Source organism: Leptonychotes weddellii, chromosome 5 (assembly GCF_054177405.1).
Source record: "Leptonychotes weddellii isolate Sample4059 chromosome 5, ASM5417740v2, whole genome shotgun sequence".
NCBI classification, from domain to species: domain Eukaryota; kingdom Metazoa; phylum Chordata; class Mammalia; order Carnivora; family Phocidae; genus Leptonychotes; species Leptonychotes weddellii.
Window position 1 is genome coordinate 21,339,714 of NC_138373.1, and position 19,540 is coordinate 21,359,253.

Below are 19,540 nucleotides of genomic sequence, written 5' to 3' on the forward strand. Positions count from 1 at the left end.
CAAAAACTAAAGAGGAAGTAGTCATAGGTGGTCACTGTATGTGTTCTACACCAGTCTTCTCATTATTTCTCTGCCTTCATCCCCTAGAATAATAGTATTAAATAAAGACATACTGGAAAACACTTCCTCAAGGATTCCATTTCTTATGAAATTGCTTCAATATTTGCCCAGATGGGGCACCCTGAAAAAGTAATGAATGTTTTCCATTCGTCCTACTCTGCAGTGTGGAATAGGGCAGTTAACACCTAGCACTAATCAGGAACACTAGTATTAATATTAGTAATTTAAGGAAAAGAACCTAAGGGAAGATAAGGTTATAGAAAGAATACATACACATACATATTTACATATACATATAGTGAAGAAAAAAACCCAGTTAACCATCAGGTTCAACATCAGGCTAATTACTTTTCCTCTTCTTAGTCTTTTGTTGTTTCATACATAACAATTAAATCTCTGAATGTGAGATTGAAATATCTAGGTCAGTAAAATGCACAGTACTCCTGCATTTGCTCACAAAGCGATACACTGTCAAAGGTGGAACACCAACACAAGGGATTTATAAAGTTCAAATTGACTTTTAATTGCATGAAGTATAGGGAGTTGGATTCCTGACTTTAGGGTATGGGGAATATTATGATGTTAACTATGAAGGGATTCCTTACCTATCCAGACTAATGAATGCATTCTTAAATATTTTGGGGGACAGATACGAAGAAAAGAAAACAGCAAGATATATTTCATTGGAGAAAAGAAGATGAATACTTTCCCTTACTATTAGCAAAAATTATTTTATATGTATATGAATTTCTAGACTATTATTTCATATCAGCAAAAGTTTGTCATGGGGGTCACAAGAATGTCAATCTGAGAGATACAGACCTTACAATAACGAAGAGGTTCTTTATTTCTGACTTTCTACTACCATCCACTCCACATTTTTGGGTCACTGGATTAGCTAATTCCTCCTAGGGCAACAAAGGACAAACCCTTTTGGCTCTTCATGATTTTGTTCAGAAGTAAGGATGTGATTTCCTGTCCAAACCAAGTGCACTTGGAACAATAACTCACCAAAATGTCACTTATGACATCAGCATCAAACAAAAGTGTGTGAAGAAATTGATACGGACAATATCTTGGGTATGAATATAAATATATTTTACAAGTTAAAATGTTCCCATAGTGACAATTTAATGCTAAGAAGTTTGTCCAGGTTTCCCTGTACTTTATATTTCTCATTCTGATAATCAAGTCTCTTGACTTAGGAGTTCCTTATACTTTGTGTCCTTTCTTTGTACTTCTGAGGCTCCTTCAACAGGAGTACTAAAGTCTATTGATTACGCACATTTCACCAGGAGCAAAAAATAAGTAGGATGGTTTGGAAGGCCCCCAGTGACTTCTAAGAAACAGTGGCCTAGGACAAGATGTATATGAGTGTGTCTTGCTTTACCAACCTTAATACTTAGGTTCATAACTAGCACATACGTACTTAATAAATATTAACGGAATCAATCAATGAATATGAATGGTAAATGAAACGGTTCTTTATAAGCACGATCTACATCCAGTTGGAAGCCAACATGTAAGTTTACAGACCCGCTCCACCCGAAGGCCGCTTTCCCAGGAAGTCCGACCACGGGCTGGTGAGCAGCAGGAACGGCCGGTCAACCTTCGCGATACGCGGGCCTCGCACCACCTCTCCACAGCGGGCCACCCACCGGCTCTAGGACCCCGCGCAGCACCGAATGAAACTTGGAGGCGGGACTAGGGGAGGTCGTCGCGCGCACATGACGCAAGCCAGCTCGCGCCAGCAGAGGCGAGGAAGCCGGGAATAGTAGAGAAACAACGTTTCTCGCTAGCCTCCGTTCTCGCGCACAATGGCGACCCCCGTCCAGCAGCCTCCTCAGTCTAGCGGCGGAAAGCGCAAAGGCAGAACTCAGTATGTGCAGGCCAAGCGGGCTCGGCGCTGCGACGGCGGCGGGCCCCGGCAGTTGGAACCCGGGCTACAGGGCATTCTCATTACCTGCAACATGAACGAACGCAAATGCGTGGAGGAGGCCTACAGCCTGCTCAACGAATACGGCGACGACATGTATGGGCCGGAAAAGGTACGGGCCGCGGCCCTTCAGTGATGAGGGACTGCTGCAAGGCCGGCTTTCTCATACGCGTGCGCGCGTTTGTGGCCCAGCTGGCGAAGGAGCGTGGCCTCGCCTGTGTAGCCGCTTCTTCGCCTTATCTGGGTTGCAGACCCCTGCTGGGTCGTGTGCTTAAAAAACTTGAAGGTTTGGGTCCCCCACCCCATTAGTAATTATGGTGGCTCCTATTAATAGATTGCTTCTGCGGTCCAGGTGTTGTGCTCTCAAAGCTGAAGCTCTCAAACGTTTACAATAGGCTTGTGAAGTAGTGTTCACGAGGATACTGAAGGTTAAGTAAACGGTCCAAGTTAATAAGGGAAACTTAATTTGTCCTCATAGTTTTTGTCGTAGCTTACCACGACTTTTACACCATGGTTGTAATAATGTTTGCCCTAAGCAGTGTCTCTGAAATAGTGGGTCTAGTACTAGTGCTAGTTATTTTTCAAATGCGCGTGTAAATGCAATTTAAAAAGTAAAAACTTTCGTACTCACACCACCTAAAACCTAATTTTCCCATCACAGTTTGGAAATCATTATATTCTTGGCTTAGGATCTGGACTAATACATACACAAATACCTCAATGAATTAAAAGGGGGAGGACAATACAGGGGGGATTTGGATTCAAGTTCCATTATTTACTAGTTCTAGGGCTTGGGCATGGGTATATTATTTAATTTTGCTAAGCTAAATAAAAAAGAAAAATGATAGTGTACTTAATGTTGGCTGAAAAGTTGCTTATGTATATAAAATACATCCTGGCATATAATAAAGGTTCCATAAATGTGTTTAATTATTATTAGTGCTTGTCTGGCAAACTAATAAATGGTGGGGCAGAGAAATGGGCAACAAGTGAGTGTCCTGTCTACACTGGTACCTTGAGCAAATTCTTGACTGTTTCTGTTCCCTGTTCCTTGGTAGAATAGAAGCAAGGGTTTTTTTTATGCCATAACTGTTGGGTCTAATTGATGTAGTTTTTGAATGTAGGTGAGGTCCAGAGTTGACGGCCAAGAAAGAATTCTTGAGACATCTTTGGTGCAAAATGGTGTTTTATTAAAGCACGGGGACAGGACCGAGCTGCTGCACCGGGGCTGTGAGGGGTGACTGATGATATACTTGGAAGTTGGGGGAGGTAAAGGAAAAGGGAGGTTTTCAAAAGAACTTTTGTATGCTAAAGGGGACGACCTACAAGATAATAGAGACCTTGCGATTATCAAGTTAGGATTTTTTTTTCCCCCTCTAGTAAAGCATTCAATAGTAAGATAGTTGGGAGTTTCCTTCTGGACGTTAGGTTATTGATAAGAATGCTTTTTTTTTTTTTTCTTCCTGGTAAATCACCTAAAACATTTGTAAGCTGAGGGAAATTCCTGTCTTGCAGGACTGTGATCTCTATTAGTTAACCATTTGTTTTTCCTTCCCTTAGCTTTAGGGCAGCCAGGAGTGCCTGAGGAATATTACACATATCCCACCTGGGAGGGAGCTGGGGTTTGCGGGGTGTCAGGTTGGGCTTTTTCCTTTGCCTTCTGCTCCTTCATCATAATCTCACCAAAAGGAAGGCACAAAGATATCTAGTGATGGGATTAAGGCCTATCTTGAATTAATTCATCTGGTGAGCACATTACCCTGTGTCCCAGAATGTTAAGATGTTTTTGAAAGCATTTTCAAATTATATGTGCCCCAGTCTGAGGGAACTCCCTTTTTCCTCCACATTTTGTAGGGAGTGATGTGTCAGTTTCTTAATAAAAAACTTTATTGTCAGTATTGATCCATCTGCCACTGGAGATTTAACATAGGTAGTTAACTGTAGCTTTTCACATGAGCTGTTTTTGCGTTTCTGCTCATTTGTTTCATGCAGTTTACGGACAAAGAGCAGCAGCCCTCTGGAAGTGAGGGAGAAGATGATGACATGGAGGCTGCCTTGAAGAAAGAAGTTGGTGACATTAAAGCATCAACAGAGATGAAGCTAAGAAGATTCCAGTCAGTGGAGAGTGGAGCAAATAATGTAGTCTTCATCAGGACACTTGGAATAGGTGTGTCTGACTAATAAACCTTAAGATTATTGAGCCTATAATATCTGGACATCTCCTTGGCTCAGAATACTGCCTACAAAATGGCTTCATGGTTACAGCTCAGTTAATCATTTGATCTTTTCCTCACTGTTCTAGCACTAGGCATATGGAAAGGTAGAATGGGGTGGGGAACATCACATTGGCTTAGGAGTGGAAACCTGGCTTTGCCACTTTCTTTGTATGTAACTTTAGGTGAAACAAGAGTACGTATTCTGTTTAAGAGGAGAAGCTGCTCTTCAGCGCCAGCCAGTTTGGAATGGCTCCAGGCATCTGGAATGTAGTCCTGCAGGGCCAGGTCTTCTGGTTTTTCAAAAGAGGTTGGAAATCTGGAGAAGTTCCTAGATTTTTTTTAATGCAGTTAACTAATTTAAAAGTATTGAAAACACTTAGTAGCCCCAAACAGACTTGTAGGTAGTGAGGATGGCCTAAGGACCATATCATGATCTTGTGTAATTCATAGTTTGGGGGCTTCTCTGAGTTCTGAGATCTAGATTATTGTACAAAATTAACTAATGGATGAATTAAATCTTTTAAAGTGACTTGCAGATTTGTTTGTTTTGTAAAAAAGTGTACTATTTAATAATGTTATGTTTGGGGCGCCTGGGTGGCTCAGTTGGTTAAGCGACTGCCTTCGGCTCAGGTCATGATCCTGGAGTCCCGGGATCGGGCTCCCCGCTCAGCGGGGGGTCTGCTTCTCCCTCTGACCCTCTTCCCTCTCGTGCTCTCTGTCTCTCATTCTCTCTCTCAAATAAATAAATAAAATCTAAAAAAAAAAAATAATAATGTTATGTTTGTAGTTGCTATTGTTATAGGAAAACAGTAAAGTGTTGTTGGACAAATGAGACATCACAAAAATGTTAACTCCAATGTCTTCATGAACAATTGTTTTTAGTGAAAACAGTAACAATGCTGAAGAGTTAACTTATTAGATATAGTAATAATCATTATAGGCAGTGAAGAAAGTTGGAAAAATGTTTGATTAGGCTTATTAACATTCATTATGATAATTTCTTCTACTATACTGTTGACAATAGGTCATTGCCAATGAAAATTCATTTTATAGAGAGTTTGAAGAGGTTCTGAAATGTCCGAGAGTTTTTTTTTTTTTTTTTAAAGATTTTATTTATTTATTTGAGAGAGAATGAGAGCGAGCACATGAGAGGGGGGAGGGTCAGAGGGAGAAGCAGACTCCCTGCCGAGCAGGGAGCCCGATGCGGGACTCGATCCAGGGACTCCGGGATCATGACCTGAGCCGAAGGCAGTTGCTTAACCAACTGAGCCACCCAGGCGCCCCTGTCCGAGAGTTTTTATTCTTAACTTACTTGTTTGCTTTGTGCTTTTTTCTTTTTTCCTTTAGAACCTGAGAAATTGGTACATCATATTCTCCAGGATATGTACAAAACCAAGAAGAAGAAGACTCGGGTTATTCTACGTATGTTACCCATTTCAGGCACATGCAAGGCTTTCTTAGAAGATATGAAAAAATATGCAGAAACATTTTTGGAACCCTGGTTTAAAGCTCCAAACAAAGGGACATTTCAGATTGTATATAAATCTCGAAATAACAGTCACATGAATAGAGAAGAAGTTATCAAAGAATTGGCAGGTATGTTTTTCTTAGTGACTTTACATTAGTATGCAATACTAAATACTTTTCTTGATTTTGTGAATTTTTTTTTTTTTTTTTTTTTTACAACTTAAGGCTTATAATTTTGGGTATAAAAGAAGTATATTAAAATGTCCTTAGGGGCACCTGGGTGGCTCAGTCGTTAAGCGTCTGCCTACGGCTCAGGTCGTGATCTCAGGGTCCTGGGATCGAGCCCTGCATAGGGCTCCCTGCTCAGTGGGGAGCCTGCTTCTCCCTCTCCCTCTGCCTGCCGCTCCCCTCTACTTGTGTGCTCGCTCTCTCTGTGTGTCAAATAAATAAATAAAATCTTAAAAAAAAAATAAAATAAAATGTCCTTAAAATAGGGGTACCTGGCTGGCTTAGCCAGTAGAGCATGTGACTCTTGATCCCAGGGTTGTGAGTTCAAGCCTCATGTTGGGGGCAAAGATTATTAAAAAAAAAATCCTTAAAATAATATCAAACCTAACAGATTTTGATATGTTGGATATGAGACTTTCTGGTAGGTAGATATGAAATCTTCCAAATCAAGATTGAATTTTCTTTGGAAAAAAAGTACTCATTAAATGTCTCAGGATTTCATTTGTATTTATTTATTGAAAGAGTTTACGGAATTTTTTTTTAAGATTTATTTATTAGAGAACATGAGAGAGCAGGAGCTGGGGGTGGGGGGAGAGGGAGACAAGCAGACTCCCTACTGAGCAGAGAGCCCAATACGGGGCTCGATTCCAGGACCCTGAGATCATGACCTCAGCCACCCAGGGGCCCAGAGTTCAAAGAATTTGATTGAGGTCCATGTAGAAGAGTAGATTAGTATATATATTGGTATAACAAGTCCCAAACAGAAAGATGAAAGATTGTATCTGTCAAGCCTCATGGTATCCTTCTCCCTCTAAATGTTTCCCTCTTCTTTTTGTTACAGGAATAGTAGGCAGCCTCAATTCGGAAAATAAAGTGGATCTTACCAATCCACAGTACACGGTGGTAGTAGAAATAATTAAAGCTGTCTGTTGCCTGAGTGTTGTCAAAGATTATATGTTGTTCAGAAAGTATAATCTCCAGGAGGTGGTGAAGAGTGTTAAGGACCCATCACAACTTAACCCAAAGCAGCCAGTGCAAGCAGGAAATGGGAAAGAAGCTAAATTGGAATCTGGTGACAAATTAAATCAACATGACCCAGCAGAAGGAACAAATAACCAGCAGGTGGTACCAGAAAATAATGAGGAACTGGGGCAGGCAAAACCAAGATCTGAGACACAAGTGGTGAATGAGGGAGGAGCTAAACCTGAATTTGAAAGTCAAGTCACAGAAAGATCTGAGTCAAATGAAAATGATCTCTCATAAGGAAAAAAAATTCATTTGGTGTTGCAGGTGGGTTTCTCAGATGGCATTGGTAAGATATTGCTAGGATTCCATATAAAATTGTGACTGAAAATATATTGTTTTTGACCTTTGTGCGCTGCATAATGCTGAACTCATAATAGTGAACAGTGATTGAGCAGCCCTGTTAACAGTTCTGTTGGAGATCTTTTCAGCCCCCTATGCCAGGGTGCAGTTAGGCCTACATGCATTTGGTTGAGCTAGGAGAAGTATGGATAATGGTGAACACTTTCGTGGAGGGGAGGGTGGAAGGAAGATAGTGTTGGCCTCTCCCTCCAGATTACCTTCGCCAGCCGCCCCTTCTGTGTTGCCATCTGACTTATGGGAGCAAACAAACTGTAAAAGAGAAAGTCATAGGGAAATTTCCATTCTAGGGAAGGAATTTTTATGTGTTGCAACTCAGCTGTCCCTTCCCACTTTGTTGTAAACATTGCAAAAACATGGGTCTTATAGGTTTAGAAGTGAATTGTTTTTGTGAAGTTTTTCTATTTTTTTGTGATTCTGTTACTGTTGTTATGCCAGTTTTTACATTTTATTAACATTTGTTACAAATCTGATGGTCCAGTGCTGCAATTTTTGAAGGCATGGTGTGAGATAGAAGAGGACCATTCTAGGCAAAGAACTAGACATTTCTGATAAGGTTGGTGATGAAGAATTAGTGTCCTGAGTTTCTTTAGTATGCCAGCGCAACAAGAGACACAAATTCTTAGAGTGCTCATACTCCCAAGCCATGCGGGTTCCTGTAATTTGAAGTTTTTTCAAGGTTTCCTCCAGGGTAAAACCACTGAAAAGCCTGGAAGAGATGACACCAAAGAGGGCTGCATACTAAGTCCAGACTGAGAACAAATATTAAGAGGCTGTGAAATTCACTTTTGGAGATGGGGTTTATTAAGTTTTAAAAAGTTCAGTAGTAGTATAACTGTTGAGTCTTCCTGCACCAATGTCTGTGTTTATTTAATGGCTAGGGAGTACGGGAATGTATTTTTATCCTCCTAAACTAGGGGTCCAGACTAGAAGGATTTGGGAGGGGCAAAAGCTATATAGACTGGACCTTGGTAATGCAGATGAGGCTGGAACTTCCTTCTAGATCTTTAGATACTTAAAGTGTTAACTCTTAATAGGTTGAGGTCATCTTGAAAGGATGATAAGAGCATTTTAAGTTTCATTTGCATGAACACGGAGGATAGGATTTTGGTGCCTTCATTGGACTTGCTCCAAGACAAAGATACTTTTATTTTGATAGTGCAAGACTCTGGGACTTTGGGAATAAAATTGGCCATATGCTTTTAGAATATCTAACTCTGCAGAGCTGGATTCCTTTTACTTTGTGAAAGCTGCTACTCTACGGAAAGATTTCGATTTAGTAGTTTGTTTTTAATCTTCCTGTATTTATTTGTATTTGGTAAGACCTGAGTGCGACAAAAGCTATTCTTCCCCAGCTGTAAAGCACTGTGTTCTGTTGGAATCTGAATTCCTTCATTGATATGTTTTCAGGTTTCTCAACTTTATTGTCACTGACATTTGAGCATGTTGTTTTATAAATGATGAGATTCCAGGGTGGGAATTGAGTGGTTTCTTTTTTTTCTTTTAATTTTTTTTTTTTTTAAGTTATGTCAGTTAAAAAAAACTCCAGTATTGTGGTTTAGTAAACTTGTTTTGCTCTGTGGAGGAAAGAGTGTTAAGCTTAGTATCTTGAAACCTGTTTAAGGTCACACATGATTTCTAAATGTTGTTTTTACTTGTATTTTGCTTTTGGTATGGCCAAATATTTAGCTTGTTTTTATAGTTCCTGATATTTTCAGAAAAATCAAAATAAATTTGTTCCCTAAAGATTGGTGTTCTTTGCTTTTTCTTTCTTCCTGCCTCTTAGTAAATCTCTTGCTTTATAATAGATACTCATAAAAGGTGCTTGCATGTCAAATTATGTACCAAAAGTCATGTACATTGTCCTAAAAAAGTACAGATATAATACTTTTAGAATAATTGCTCTTGATTAATTACTCGTAAGTAACCCAAACATAACATATTTTACAGTGAACTTGCTTCAAAAGGAGGTTAGGGGTGCCTGGGTGGCTCAGTCGGTTAAGCGTCCAACTCTTGATTTCAGCTTGGGTCTTGATATCAGGGTTGTGAAATCAAGCCCCATGTCGGGCTCTGCTCAGCAGGGAGTCTGCTTGGGATTCTCTCTCCCTCTGCCCCCCCCCTCCCGACTCTCTAAATAAACCTTGTAAAAAAAGGTATAGTAATATAGTACTTAATTAAATGCACTTACTGGCTTTTGAATTATTTATATTCCTTTTAATTCACTTTATTTTTTTTTTAAGTAGGCTCCACACCTATCATAGAGCCCAACATGGGGCTTGAACCCATGACCCTGAGGTCAAGACCCGAGCAGAGATCAGGAGTCAGATGCTTAGCCAACTGAGCCACCCAGGCACCCCTTTAATTCACTTTAGAGAAGTAGTGATATAAGACGTTAAGCAGAAGAAATTCTGTCTTGAACATTTTTCTTAGAACAATTCTAATCTTTATTTTGACTTAATCAGGCACAAGATAAATTCATTGTCCACTGTGCTTTTCTAAGTAATTATTTGCTATTTTAAACCCTGCAAGTCATTAAAATCATTGCCTTTGTCAGTTTGGTCATCATAACCGTTTTCTTCCCAAATATTTTTGGATATTCATTTATTTAATATTTTGCTAAGTACAGAACAAAAAAATTGAGTTTTTCAACCAGGAAAAACCTTCAGCATTGTAAGAGAGTAATCACTAAATTATCAGGAAGCAAGGACTCAATGAAAGCAAGCCTATAACTACTTAATGCCATAGTTTCTTATTAGGCTATGTTCGACCCCATTCATGGTCTCTCAGAACGTTGCGTTTGATTTTCCCAGTGATTGTCTTCGGGAGTTCTGGAACAAATTCCACCTAATTAACAGAGAAACATACTATGAGACATTTGATTCCATTTTGACAATTCCAGTTGTCAGTACAATAGGGAGAGCTTTCATGTAACTGGCGAGTTTGAGTCTGGGGGATGTCTTAGCCTAAGCTCATTGAAATTCTTGTGTTGATAGTCCATTTGACATTGGAGCTACATCGTGAGTTTTTACTGCAAAGGCTATATGCTTTGTCAGAAGAATATAATGATCCCTTTACTCCATTGCTTCCCTTTCCAGTTCAAACTAGACCTGGGCCTCTACTCCCCAAGGAAATAGAGGCCACACCTAAATGCACAGAGAAACAAGTTAATCCTTGGGTTTTGGGCTTTTAAGAGTTGGGTCCTGCAAATCCTTTCTGAGGAAGACTTTTGAGAGTTAATTTTGAGTACAAAAAATTTTCCCCTTATGCTCATGGTAAAATCCTCTCTGTTTCCCTCTCTCAAGATGTGACTATTTTAAAATATCTAAACATTTCTGAGAAGCAACTGGTGACTGATTTAGTAAATTTAATGGAGAAAATGTAGCTAATTCTTAAGCTGAAGTCAACTACCTTTTGGTTGAAATACCAATTGAAATAGAATTCTCATCTTAAGGATCAATATCAACCAACAGTATTCCAGGATGAGAAGGAAGGAAATTGCAGTGCCATCTCTCTGTTTTTATATAGAATTATTCTTTTTTTTTTTTTAAAGATTTTATTGAAGAAGGTTTCAGGAAAGATTCCACAGTTTCTTTGGATAACATCTTTTTTTTCTGAGCCTTAAGTTTGGTCACTTGATACTTAAAGGCTTGTGCTTTGGGGGCGCCTGGGTGGCTCAGTCGTTAAGCATCTGCCTTCGGCTCAGGTCATGATCCCAGGGTCCTGGGATCGAGCCCCACATTGGGCTCCCTGCTCAGCAGGAGGCCTGCTTCTCCCTCTCCCACTCCCCCTGCTTGTGCCTGTTCTCGCTGTCTCTCTCTGTCATATAAATAAATAAAATCTTAAAAAAAAACCAAAAACAAAAAAACTTGTGCTTTGAAGAGTATTATGGCTCAAGAGTACTGATAGCTGAATCAGGTGCTGTCTTAAATTTTTTTCCACCATTTTTTTTTCTCATGGAATGGGACTGGTTAGTCTTATAAGGATCCTTAGTAATTATTCAGTATTTCAAAGTTGATCAAAACTAGTTTATCAAAATTTAAGTGTCCTAAAGAAATTTTTTAAAGCAAAATTATTAGGGCTAAACAAGTTGAAATAGGTGTCTTCTACTTATATAATGAGCTACCATAAAGTCAAAAGCTAATAAAATCTGTGTACTTAATAGCTTAGACCCTTCTTTGGTAACACACTCTTGAGCAAAAAATACTTGCCTTTCTTGGATAGCTGTAAGGTGCAGTTGATTTTTTCACATGATCCTGAAGTTCAAGAGTTAATTTCTCTGGGTTGGATGATTTAAAGGGTGCAGATAAGACAACAAAAGCTTTCACTACCTGCAGGAGAAAAGTCAATTTATATTGATGTTTGTTTTTCAGACACATCAGGAGTTTGGAACCAATGCTGAACACAGGTACTTATAATTATTTGTTAACAGCAGCTTAAGTGATGAATGCAAATCCAGAGATCACCTCTGATGGAGCTTGGATACAAGTGGGGTTTTGAGATCTAATTCCAGATAAATGGTTTGTGAGTGTGAGGAGTGCAGTGTTTCAGTAAAGCTAAAAGTTGAGTTTTATTTACATGTCAGACACGTATTTAACATTTCAGTCAGACTAGTCCTATATATTATACAGGCAGTCCTTGATTTGCAGATGATCACTTACTCCAGACCTACACTGTTAGAAGCATGTAATAGGGAGACAAATGGAGGTTCCAGAGAATATGGTTTGAAAGGGATTTGGGGAGGCTTGGTGAAAGGATTTTGTATGCTGGGAGATGAACTCTTGGGAAGGATCTATCTAGGCAAAAAAATTCTTGCTTCTCTTTGGAATACTATTCAAAACCCACCAATTAGATAATTATTGAGGTTAGTTAATTATAGTTTAAATTATTAATTATTCGTACATTGATTCCAATCGGTATTTACTTCTAATGTTCAGATGAAACCAACTATATTGAGAGAATGAGAATATGGTGGCAGGAGAAAAGTACTTTGGAGAATAGAATCCACTGGGTGTGGAGGTTGTACAGGAGGTTTAAGTATGGAATCCATAGAGTCACTGCAGAGGGTTATTGGTATGTAAAAGGCGTCAGAGAGGGTACCTGGGTGGCTCAGTCAGTTAACCATCTGCCTTTGGCTTGGGTCATGATCCCAGGGTCCCGGGATCAAGCCATACATTGGGCTCCCTGCTCAGTGGGGAGCATGCTTCTCCCTCTCCTTCTGCCCCTCCCCCTGCTTGTGCTCTCCTCTCTGTCAAATAAGTAAATAAAACCTTTTTGAAAAAAAGGCGTCATAGAAAGAGATGTGGGAGAATGCTGATACACAAACTGTTTTTGAAATATTGCTATTTACTGAGTCTAAGAAACTTCCATGAGGAAAGGAAATGTCTCCCTTCCATACTACATGGCTTCCTCCTAAAACTAAGGCTATTTCTGTCATTCCCCAAGTTCCCTCTCATTAGGTCCTAAGTAGGCTTGTGGGACTTGTTTGGGAACCTGGCCACAGTCTCCTATTTGCATTGTTTCTGTGAGGAAATGTATTCTGAGTTCCATGACAATCATACGTACAGTAAAATCTGCTTTTTCTTATGCAGCATCTGTTCCCCCCTTTTATTTATTTATTTATTTTATTTTATTTTTATTTTTTTTTTTTAAGATTTTATTTATTTATTTGACAGAGAGAGAGACGAGGAGAGAGGGAACACAAGCAGGGGGAGTGGGAGAGGGAGAAGCAGGCTCCACGCAGAGCAGGGAGCCCGATGTGGGGCTCGATCCCAGGACCCTGGAATCATGACCTGAGCCGAAGGCAGACGCTTAACGACTGAGCCACCCAGGCACCCTATTTATTTATTTTAAAGATTTTATTTATTTGACACAGAGAGCACAAACGGGGAGAGAGGGAGAAGCAGGCTCCCTGTTGAGCAAGGAGCCCGATGTGGGACTTGATCCCAGGACCCTGGGATCACGACCCGGGCCGAAGGCAGCAGCCCAACTGACTGAGCTACCCAGGTGTCCCTTGTTCCCCCCTTTTAGTAATAGTACCCTGATTTTCCTACAGAGCATTACCCTAACTTCTCTCTTTGGTGGTGTTGACACTAACTTCTACCTCCAGTGACCAACGTATGATCCAGGTCTGGCCAGTGAGCATATACCATTCCCTGGACCACATTGATTAGATATGTGATCTAAGATAGGCAAATGTTATTCTGGGAGTCGCTTGGAACTGTTGGAAAAGGAGCCATCTCCTTTACTGGTTGTGAAGCTCTGTGCATTTGCAATCAGTTGCTACCAAGTAGGAAGAACCTGCCTGAATGGAGCCAACCTAAAGGACAACAGCCAGGAAATGAAGAGAGACAAAGTTTTGCTTACTTCACATGAACCCTTGGATGTAGCTGTACTTGAAGATGACCTCACTTACATATGAGCCAATAAATTCCTTTTTTAAAAACTTAAGTCAGTTTGAGTTCAGTTTCTTTCACTTACCACTAAATGCATCCTAATACATCCCCTTTGGGACACAACTCATTTGTAAAGTTGAGTAACCAGGTGATGGGTATTGAGGAGGGCACGTGTTGTGATGACCACTGGGTGTTATACGCAACTGATGAATCGTTGAACACTGCAACAAAAACTAATGATGTGCTATATGACAGCTAACTGAACATAATGAAGAAAATGAAGAGGAAAAAAAAAGTTGAGTGCCTAGTATATATTTTTGGCACATGGGTGCTTCATCGTGAGAATTACATGACTACTCTTGATTCATTCTCCAGAGGGGTCAAATGGATAGAACTAGAAAATATGAAATTGCTACTTTAATGACATTCACTCTACCTCTCCTCTGATTGGATCCGGACTACTGACAACAGCTGATTCAGCAACTGCTGGGTGTTCAATTAGCGCACTCTCCACTTCAAACGGCCCAATTCGGTACCTAGAAGAGGAAACGAAGCCCTTGATCACTACGTCACCCAAGTAGGAGATCTCCCCTGGCAATCTGTTAACTCTCTAAGAGTGGCAAATGTACAAACCCAGAGGATATGATGACATCATCAGCTCTGCCGACAAACCAGAAATACCCGTCACTGTCCATCACTCCTCTGTCTCCAGTGACATAAAAATCCCCTCTTACTGTGGCAGCAGTTTTCTCTGGATTGTCCTAGGAATCAAAGATGACTTTGGGGATTAATTTGGTCAGAAGGGAAAAAGGGATATGACACCCATGAAGTGACTAGTACCTTGCACATTCTATTTCTAAAAGAAATAAAAAAGGTGGTTCCTACTGTAGAATACAAAAAGTTCAAGAATATAATGAAAAGGAAACCCCTCTTGCACCTCTTCTGCCCCGTATCGCCCCCTCCCTGCCCTCTGCAGCCTGCCTAGTTGTCTTTTCTGAAGACAAGCACGGCTACTGGTTTATTACACATAGAATTTAATCTTTACAAAACTCGTAGGAGATAGGTGATATTCTCCCCATTTTACAGTTGATGAAATAGACTTGGATTTTGTGACTTGCCCAAGTTTCATAGCAACACATGGTGGATATGAAATTTGGACCCAAGTCTGTATGACTCCCTATACCACCTTTCTATTAACGTGACTAGCACATTGTATGTTCTTGTACCACATATTCAGAGAAGAAACAGAAGGGCCGTGTAGACTTTAGTCTGAGGGCAATTTCCCCTTCTTTGCCAGGTGGTAGGATGTTGCCATTTTCATCTATAATCTAGAATGAAAAAATATTTAGGTTCCTAAAATTTTCTTTTTACAATATGAAAACAGGTTATGAATAGTTGTAGAGTGACTAGCAGAAAACTGTAAAACATTCTTTACTGACAGATATTACCCACCTGGACATCATAGGGTAGTACTGCTTTCCCCATAGAGCCCGATTTAATTTCTTGTCCTTTCTGATTAGCACAAATTATTCCCTATTGAGAGAACATGTTTTATATAAGAATGTAAAAATTCATCTTCTGTAGCTATTTATATCATGACAATAAAACATAAGACTCAGTTTTGACTGGACTGATTTTCCCAGTATGCATGCTTATCTTCTGGATACACACACACACATTTTGACTGGACTGATTTTCCCAGTATGCATGCTTGTCTTCTGGAAACACACACACATACACACACACACACTGTTTTGTTTTAGACCAGTGCTTCTCAAATGTGTGTGTCAGAATTATCTGGGACATTCATTGTCCAAGCACAGATTGCCAGGCCGCATCCCAGAGTTTCTGATTCAGGAGGCCTGGCTGGGGTGGGGTGGGGTGTCTGAGAATTTGTACTGCTACAAAATTCGCACATGCTGCTGCTGCTTCTGGTTTGGGGACCACACTTTGAAAACTATTCCTTTAGACTAAGGGTCCCATTTAGTACACCTTGGGATAAATTACCCACTGGGGCTCTCTCGGGTCCTCAGTGCTGCTGAGAAGATGAGCCACTCGATTCTGACCCTCTCCAACCCCTAACACCTTTGAGACTTCTGCATGGGGAGAAGACAGGAAGACTGCAAGGAACAATCCTGCTAGCCAAGCCAAATTGGGCAATTCAGAGGTATTGGTAGTTACTGGGCAAGGTAAGGTATTCTGGGAAACTGTAAAAATTTAGAGCACCAAGGGGGCTCTTCAGGGGCTCAGCCTGGGGTTGAAAGGCTCCCAATATGCTAAACTTAAACTTTGCCCATTAAACATACCACTTCTGTCTGTCCGTAGCCTTCATACAGTTCCAGCCCAGTTTGTGCCTTCCACTGTTCTAGCACCTCCGGGTTGAGTGGCTCCCCTCCTGTCAAGCAGTGCCGTAGCTTCTTGAATTTATATCTGCAGACACAGAGTCTCATGGGGTCTTTGGGGAGAAAAAATCTGAATGGCTTTCATTAAAAAATTATTAGGATGTTCTAGCAACGAGCAAACAAGCTAGGAAAGGCAAGTCTTTTTTTTTTTTTTTTAAGATTTTATTTATTCATGAGAGAGAGAGAGAGAGGCAGAGGGAGAAACAGGCTCCCAAGGAGCAGGAAGCCCGATGCTTGGCTCGATCCCAGGACCCTGGGATCATGACCCAAGCCAAAGGCAACGCCCAACCATCTGAGCCACCCAGGCACCCTAGGAAAGGCAAGTCTTAGGAAGGTTCATTCAGCAAATATTTTTGAGCACCTACTATCTTATCAGACATGGTTGTAGGTTGTGTGAGGCATGTTAGTGATTAAAATAAAAATTCCCTGACAGAGCTTGCATTTTAGCAGGCTATTAAAGGAGGGGAGAACTAGGAGAAAATGCTGATAATGATCTTCAGCACTTATTATGAACCAAGTGATAAAACAACTAACATTAATTGAGCATTTACCGTGCTGTAAGGGCTTTAGGAGCATTCTCATAATCTTCATGCCCTATTTTACAGATGAGGAAATTGAGGCTGGGAGAACTTAAAGTTGCCCAAGGCCTCAAGAAGGGCTGAGTTGACTACTCTGCCCCCAGCATTTGTCCGGTGTCTGACCAAGTAGGCCACTTACATTGAATTCTCACCACAAACCCACGAGGCAACTCTTAATCCCCTCTTGTGGATGGAATTAAGGGAGGCTTACTTAGCAAGGTCATCTGGAGTGTCTGAGGTCTCACTAGTAGTATACAACAGAGCCCCACTTGTTTGACTTTGGAGATCAAGCTTTTCGCCATTGGCCTTACTACTCTGCTGCCCACTTTCTCAAGTGAGAAAGTCTGGAACAGCCCGGCTCTGATGCATTGAGGTCTCCAATGGGCAGGACAAGAATCGTGCCTATTCAAAATAACCCCTGAAAGCCCTGAACTACTCTTGAGATGTGAGCAAGATGCTCACATTTTGAGGGCTGCCTGGGTGGCGCAGTCAGTTGAGCTTCTGACTCTTGGTTTTGGCTCAGGTTGTGACCTTGGGGTTGTGATCTCAGGATTTCGGGGTCGTGAGATCGAGCCCCATGTCGGGCTCCATGCTCTGTGCAGAGTCTGCTTGAGTTTCTCTCTCCCTCTGCCCCTTCCCACCATGTGTTCCCTCCCTCTCTCTCAAATAAATAAATCTTAAAAAAAAAAAAGATGCTCACATATTGAGGGCCACAAGGGAGTTGACCCTGACTAAGATAAGAGAAGGTTCAGATCTGCTTTATTTTGTTTCATAGCACTCTCCCTCCTGGGCATCCACATTTGGGGGGGACAGAGGATGGGTGGGCCTGCACTACTTAAACTGTCACTACTTAACATTGTTCCTCTCTTCCTTTCTCTCTCTCCTCATGTATTCAATTCATATTGGTTAAGTAAATATACATTGCAAGTCCACTAGGGGTTCGGGTGATTTGGATAAATTGATTGTAATCTTCAAGTCATAAGACTTCATTAGCTTTTCTTCAAGGCAATATAAATGCAGTTGTATTTTGGGGTGGAGGGGCGTTAGTTCTTGGATTGTAGGGTTCTGGTTGTCCCTGAGAAAACGTGGAGTAGTCCCTAGAGGCTATCCTTAGGAGCAACTGGGAGGCGATTTAGGCAATATCTGGAGACATTTTTGATGGTCACCAGGGAGGTTCTACTGGCATCTAGTAGGTGGAGGCTGGGTAGAATGCTGCTCAACATCCTACGGTGCACAGGACAGCCCCCGACAACACAGAATTATTCAGTCCAAAATGTCAATAGTGACAAGACTGAGGAAACCTGCACTGAAATGGGGAGACCTATGATGCTAGACTGCAGCTTTTGTTTGTGCTTCAAATGGGGATTTCCACCCAAGTACCTTTTCAGATCTTTCTGCACAAGCATCCGGTACACAGTGGGAGCGCTGCACAGGGTCGTGATGGGATAAGTGGTGAGCGTCTGGATGATGGAGAAAGACAGTTGTCAGAAGTGGTTAATTAGAGGCCACAACTAGAGCTGATGTCTGCAACCCCTCATCCTCTTTCATTGACAGGTTTCCATCATATGATCACTACTAGGAATAAGAAAGCAAGTATTTATTAGTTGTCACTAGTGACTGTATGTCTGTTGGGAATTTCCAGTTATTGGAAAGAACACGTGTATGTTACAGTAATAGACATACACAATCAACTTCAACAGAAAGTAAATTGTTGAATTTGAGACCAGTCCCAAAGTGTGAACTGGTTAATTCTACCTCAGGGCTGCAAATTACCTTTTATGGTGGAATTTTGAAACCTCCTGCCCATATATTCCTACACAGTACTCACCCTGGATGTAAACCAACCTACCAAAACCTTCCAACACTTTTTCTATAAAAGACATCAGTCCTGGGGCGCCTGGGTAGCTCAGTCGGTTAAGCCTCCGACTCTTGGTTTCCACTCAGGTCACGATCTCAGGGTCGCGAGACTGAGCCCTGCATAGGCTCCGCACTTAGCGCAGAGTCTGCTTGGGATTCTTTCCTCCTTCCTCTCCCTTTCCCTCTGCTCCTCCTCCTGTTTGCATTCTCTCTCTATCAAATTAAAAAAAAAAAAAGACACTCCTTTTGAGTGGATTGATTAAATGCATTAGTAAGGGCATTTTTCAGTCCTTTCCTTAACTGTTTAAGATTTGCCAGGCTCATTTTACCTCCAGCTCCTTAAAGAAAAATCTAGAGAAATAGTCATGTTTTAGATGTCCTATTTCTAGAGAGATTCTACTATGTCACATAATGAATTGACAGTTTGTATTAAGTTTAAACATTTGAGAGAATATTTTCAAGATGTATTTCTAGGCTATCTGGATTGTCAAAGATCAAGAAAAACTTTTGATCTGTAAGTGAGCATTTCTACTGTCTTTACTTGCTCCCTTGATTCGAACTATTCTTAATAAGCATAAGTGCATGTAACTAAGAATAGTGTAAAGTTTTTAGAGTGCTTAAAATAACACACACTATCTTTGTAAAATAAGAGTATTCTTATTTTAATAGACTTATTTAATATAAATACCATATATTATCACATCATTAATATCTTATTTAATATAATATTAAAGAAGACTATTAAAATAAGAATATTCTTTTACTTAAATATATAATATTTAATATTTTATAAAAATATTCTTATTTTAAAAATACAGGTTTTTTTTTTTTTTTAAAGATTTTATTTATTTATTTGACAGAGAGATAGAGAGAGAACACAAGTAGGCAGAGAAGCAGGCAGAGGGAGAGGGAGAAGCAGGCTCCCCGCAGAGCAGGGAGCCCGATGCGGGACTCGATCCCGGGACCCTGGGATCATGACCTGAGCCGAAGGCAGCCGCCCAACCGACTGAGCCACCCAGGC

At 40.7% G+C, this 19,540-nt stretch overlaps 3 protein-coding genes across 7 annotated transcripts in view; 1 reads left to right on the forward strand and 2 right to left on the reverse strand.

Moving 5' to 3' along the window:
• ACSM3 (acyl-CoA synthetase medium chain family member 3) overlaps nucleotides 1–2,157 on the reverse strand; it is a 50,752-nt gene extending 48,595 nt beyond the window's left edge. Inside the window, exon 1 of the mRNA XM_081819899.1 lies at nucleotides 2,024–2,157. The gene's annotated coding sequence lies outside the window, so the exon portion shown is untranslated. The remainder of the gene's footprint in view (nucleotides 1–2,023) is intronic.
• Nucleotides 1,785–15,300, forward strand: THUMPD1 (THUMP domain 1 NAT10 acetyltransferase adaptor). 4 transcript variants are annotated; one of them, XR_014145324.1, is made up of 6 exons: nucleotides 1,785–2,108; nucleotides 3,989–4,163; nucleotides 5,560–5,808; nucleotides 6,749–7,197; nucleotides 11,661–11,695; nucleotides 13,343–15,300. XR_014145324.1 is itself a non-coding variant. In XM_081819903.1 (5 exons), the coding sequence occupies exons 1-4, from the start codon at nucleotides 1,878–1,880 to the stop codon at nucleotides 7,168–7,170; spliced, it is 1,077 nt and encodes a 358-aa protein (XP_081676029.1). In that variant the 5' UTR covers nucleotides 1,785–1,877; the 3' UTR covers nucleotides 7,171–7,197; nucleotides 11,661–15,300. The 4 variants fall into 4 exon arrangements, 2 of the variants coding, with proteins under 2 accessions (XP_081676029.1, XP_006746132.1); XR_014145323.1 differs by having other exon boundaries at nucleotides 13,397–15,300; XM_081819903.1 differs by having other exon boundaries at nucleotides 11,661–15,300.
• Nucleotides 9,722–19,540, reverse strand: part of LOC115936526 (acyl-coenzyme A synthetase ACSM4, mitochondrial) — a 29,202-nt gene continuing 19,383 nt past the window's right edge. The window contains exons 8-15 of one of the 2 annotated variants that reach the window (XM_081819900.1): nucleotides 18,043–18,122; nucleotides 15,989–16,112; nucleotides 15,135–15,215; nucleotides 14,909–15,010; nucleotides 14,316–14,443; nucleotides 14,119–14,218; nucleotides 11,499–11,618; nucleotides 9,722–10,134 (exon numbers count right to left, since the gene is read on the reverse strand). In XM_081819900.1, coding sequence (XP_081676026.1) covers nucleotides 10,048–10,134; nucleotides 11,499–11,618; nucleotides 14,119–14,218; nucleotides 14,316–14,443; nucleotides 14,909–15,010; nucleotides 15,135–15,215; nucleotides 15,989–16,112; nucleotides 18,043–18,122 — 822 coding nt within the window. In that variant the 3' untranslated portion in view covers nucleotides 9,722–10,047. The remainder of the gene's footprint in view (nucleotides 10,135–11,498; nucleotides 11,619–14,118; nucleotides 14,219–14,315; nucleotides 14,444–14,908; nucleotides 15,011–15,134; nucleotides 15,216–15,988; nucleotides 16,113–18,042; nucleotides 18,123–19,540) is intronic. The other variant, XM_081819901.1, reaches the window with a different exon arrangement.

Coding starts and splice junctions, on each gene's coding strand:
- THUMPD1 (XM_081819903.1), top strand. CDS start 1,878: ATGGCGACCCCCGTCCAGCAGCCTCCTCAGTCTAGCGGCGGAAAGCGC. Junction 2,109..3,988: donor ACATGTATGGGCCGGAAAAG/GTACGGGCCGCG, acceptor TGTTTCATGCAG/TTTACGGACAAAGAGCAGCA. Junction 5,809..6,748: donor AGTTATCAAAGAATTGGCAG/GTATGTTTTTCT, acceptor TTTTTGTTACAG/GAATAGTAGGCAGCCTCAAT.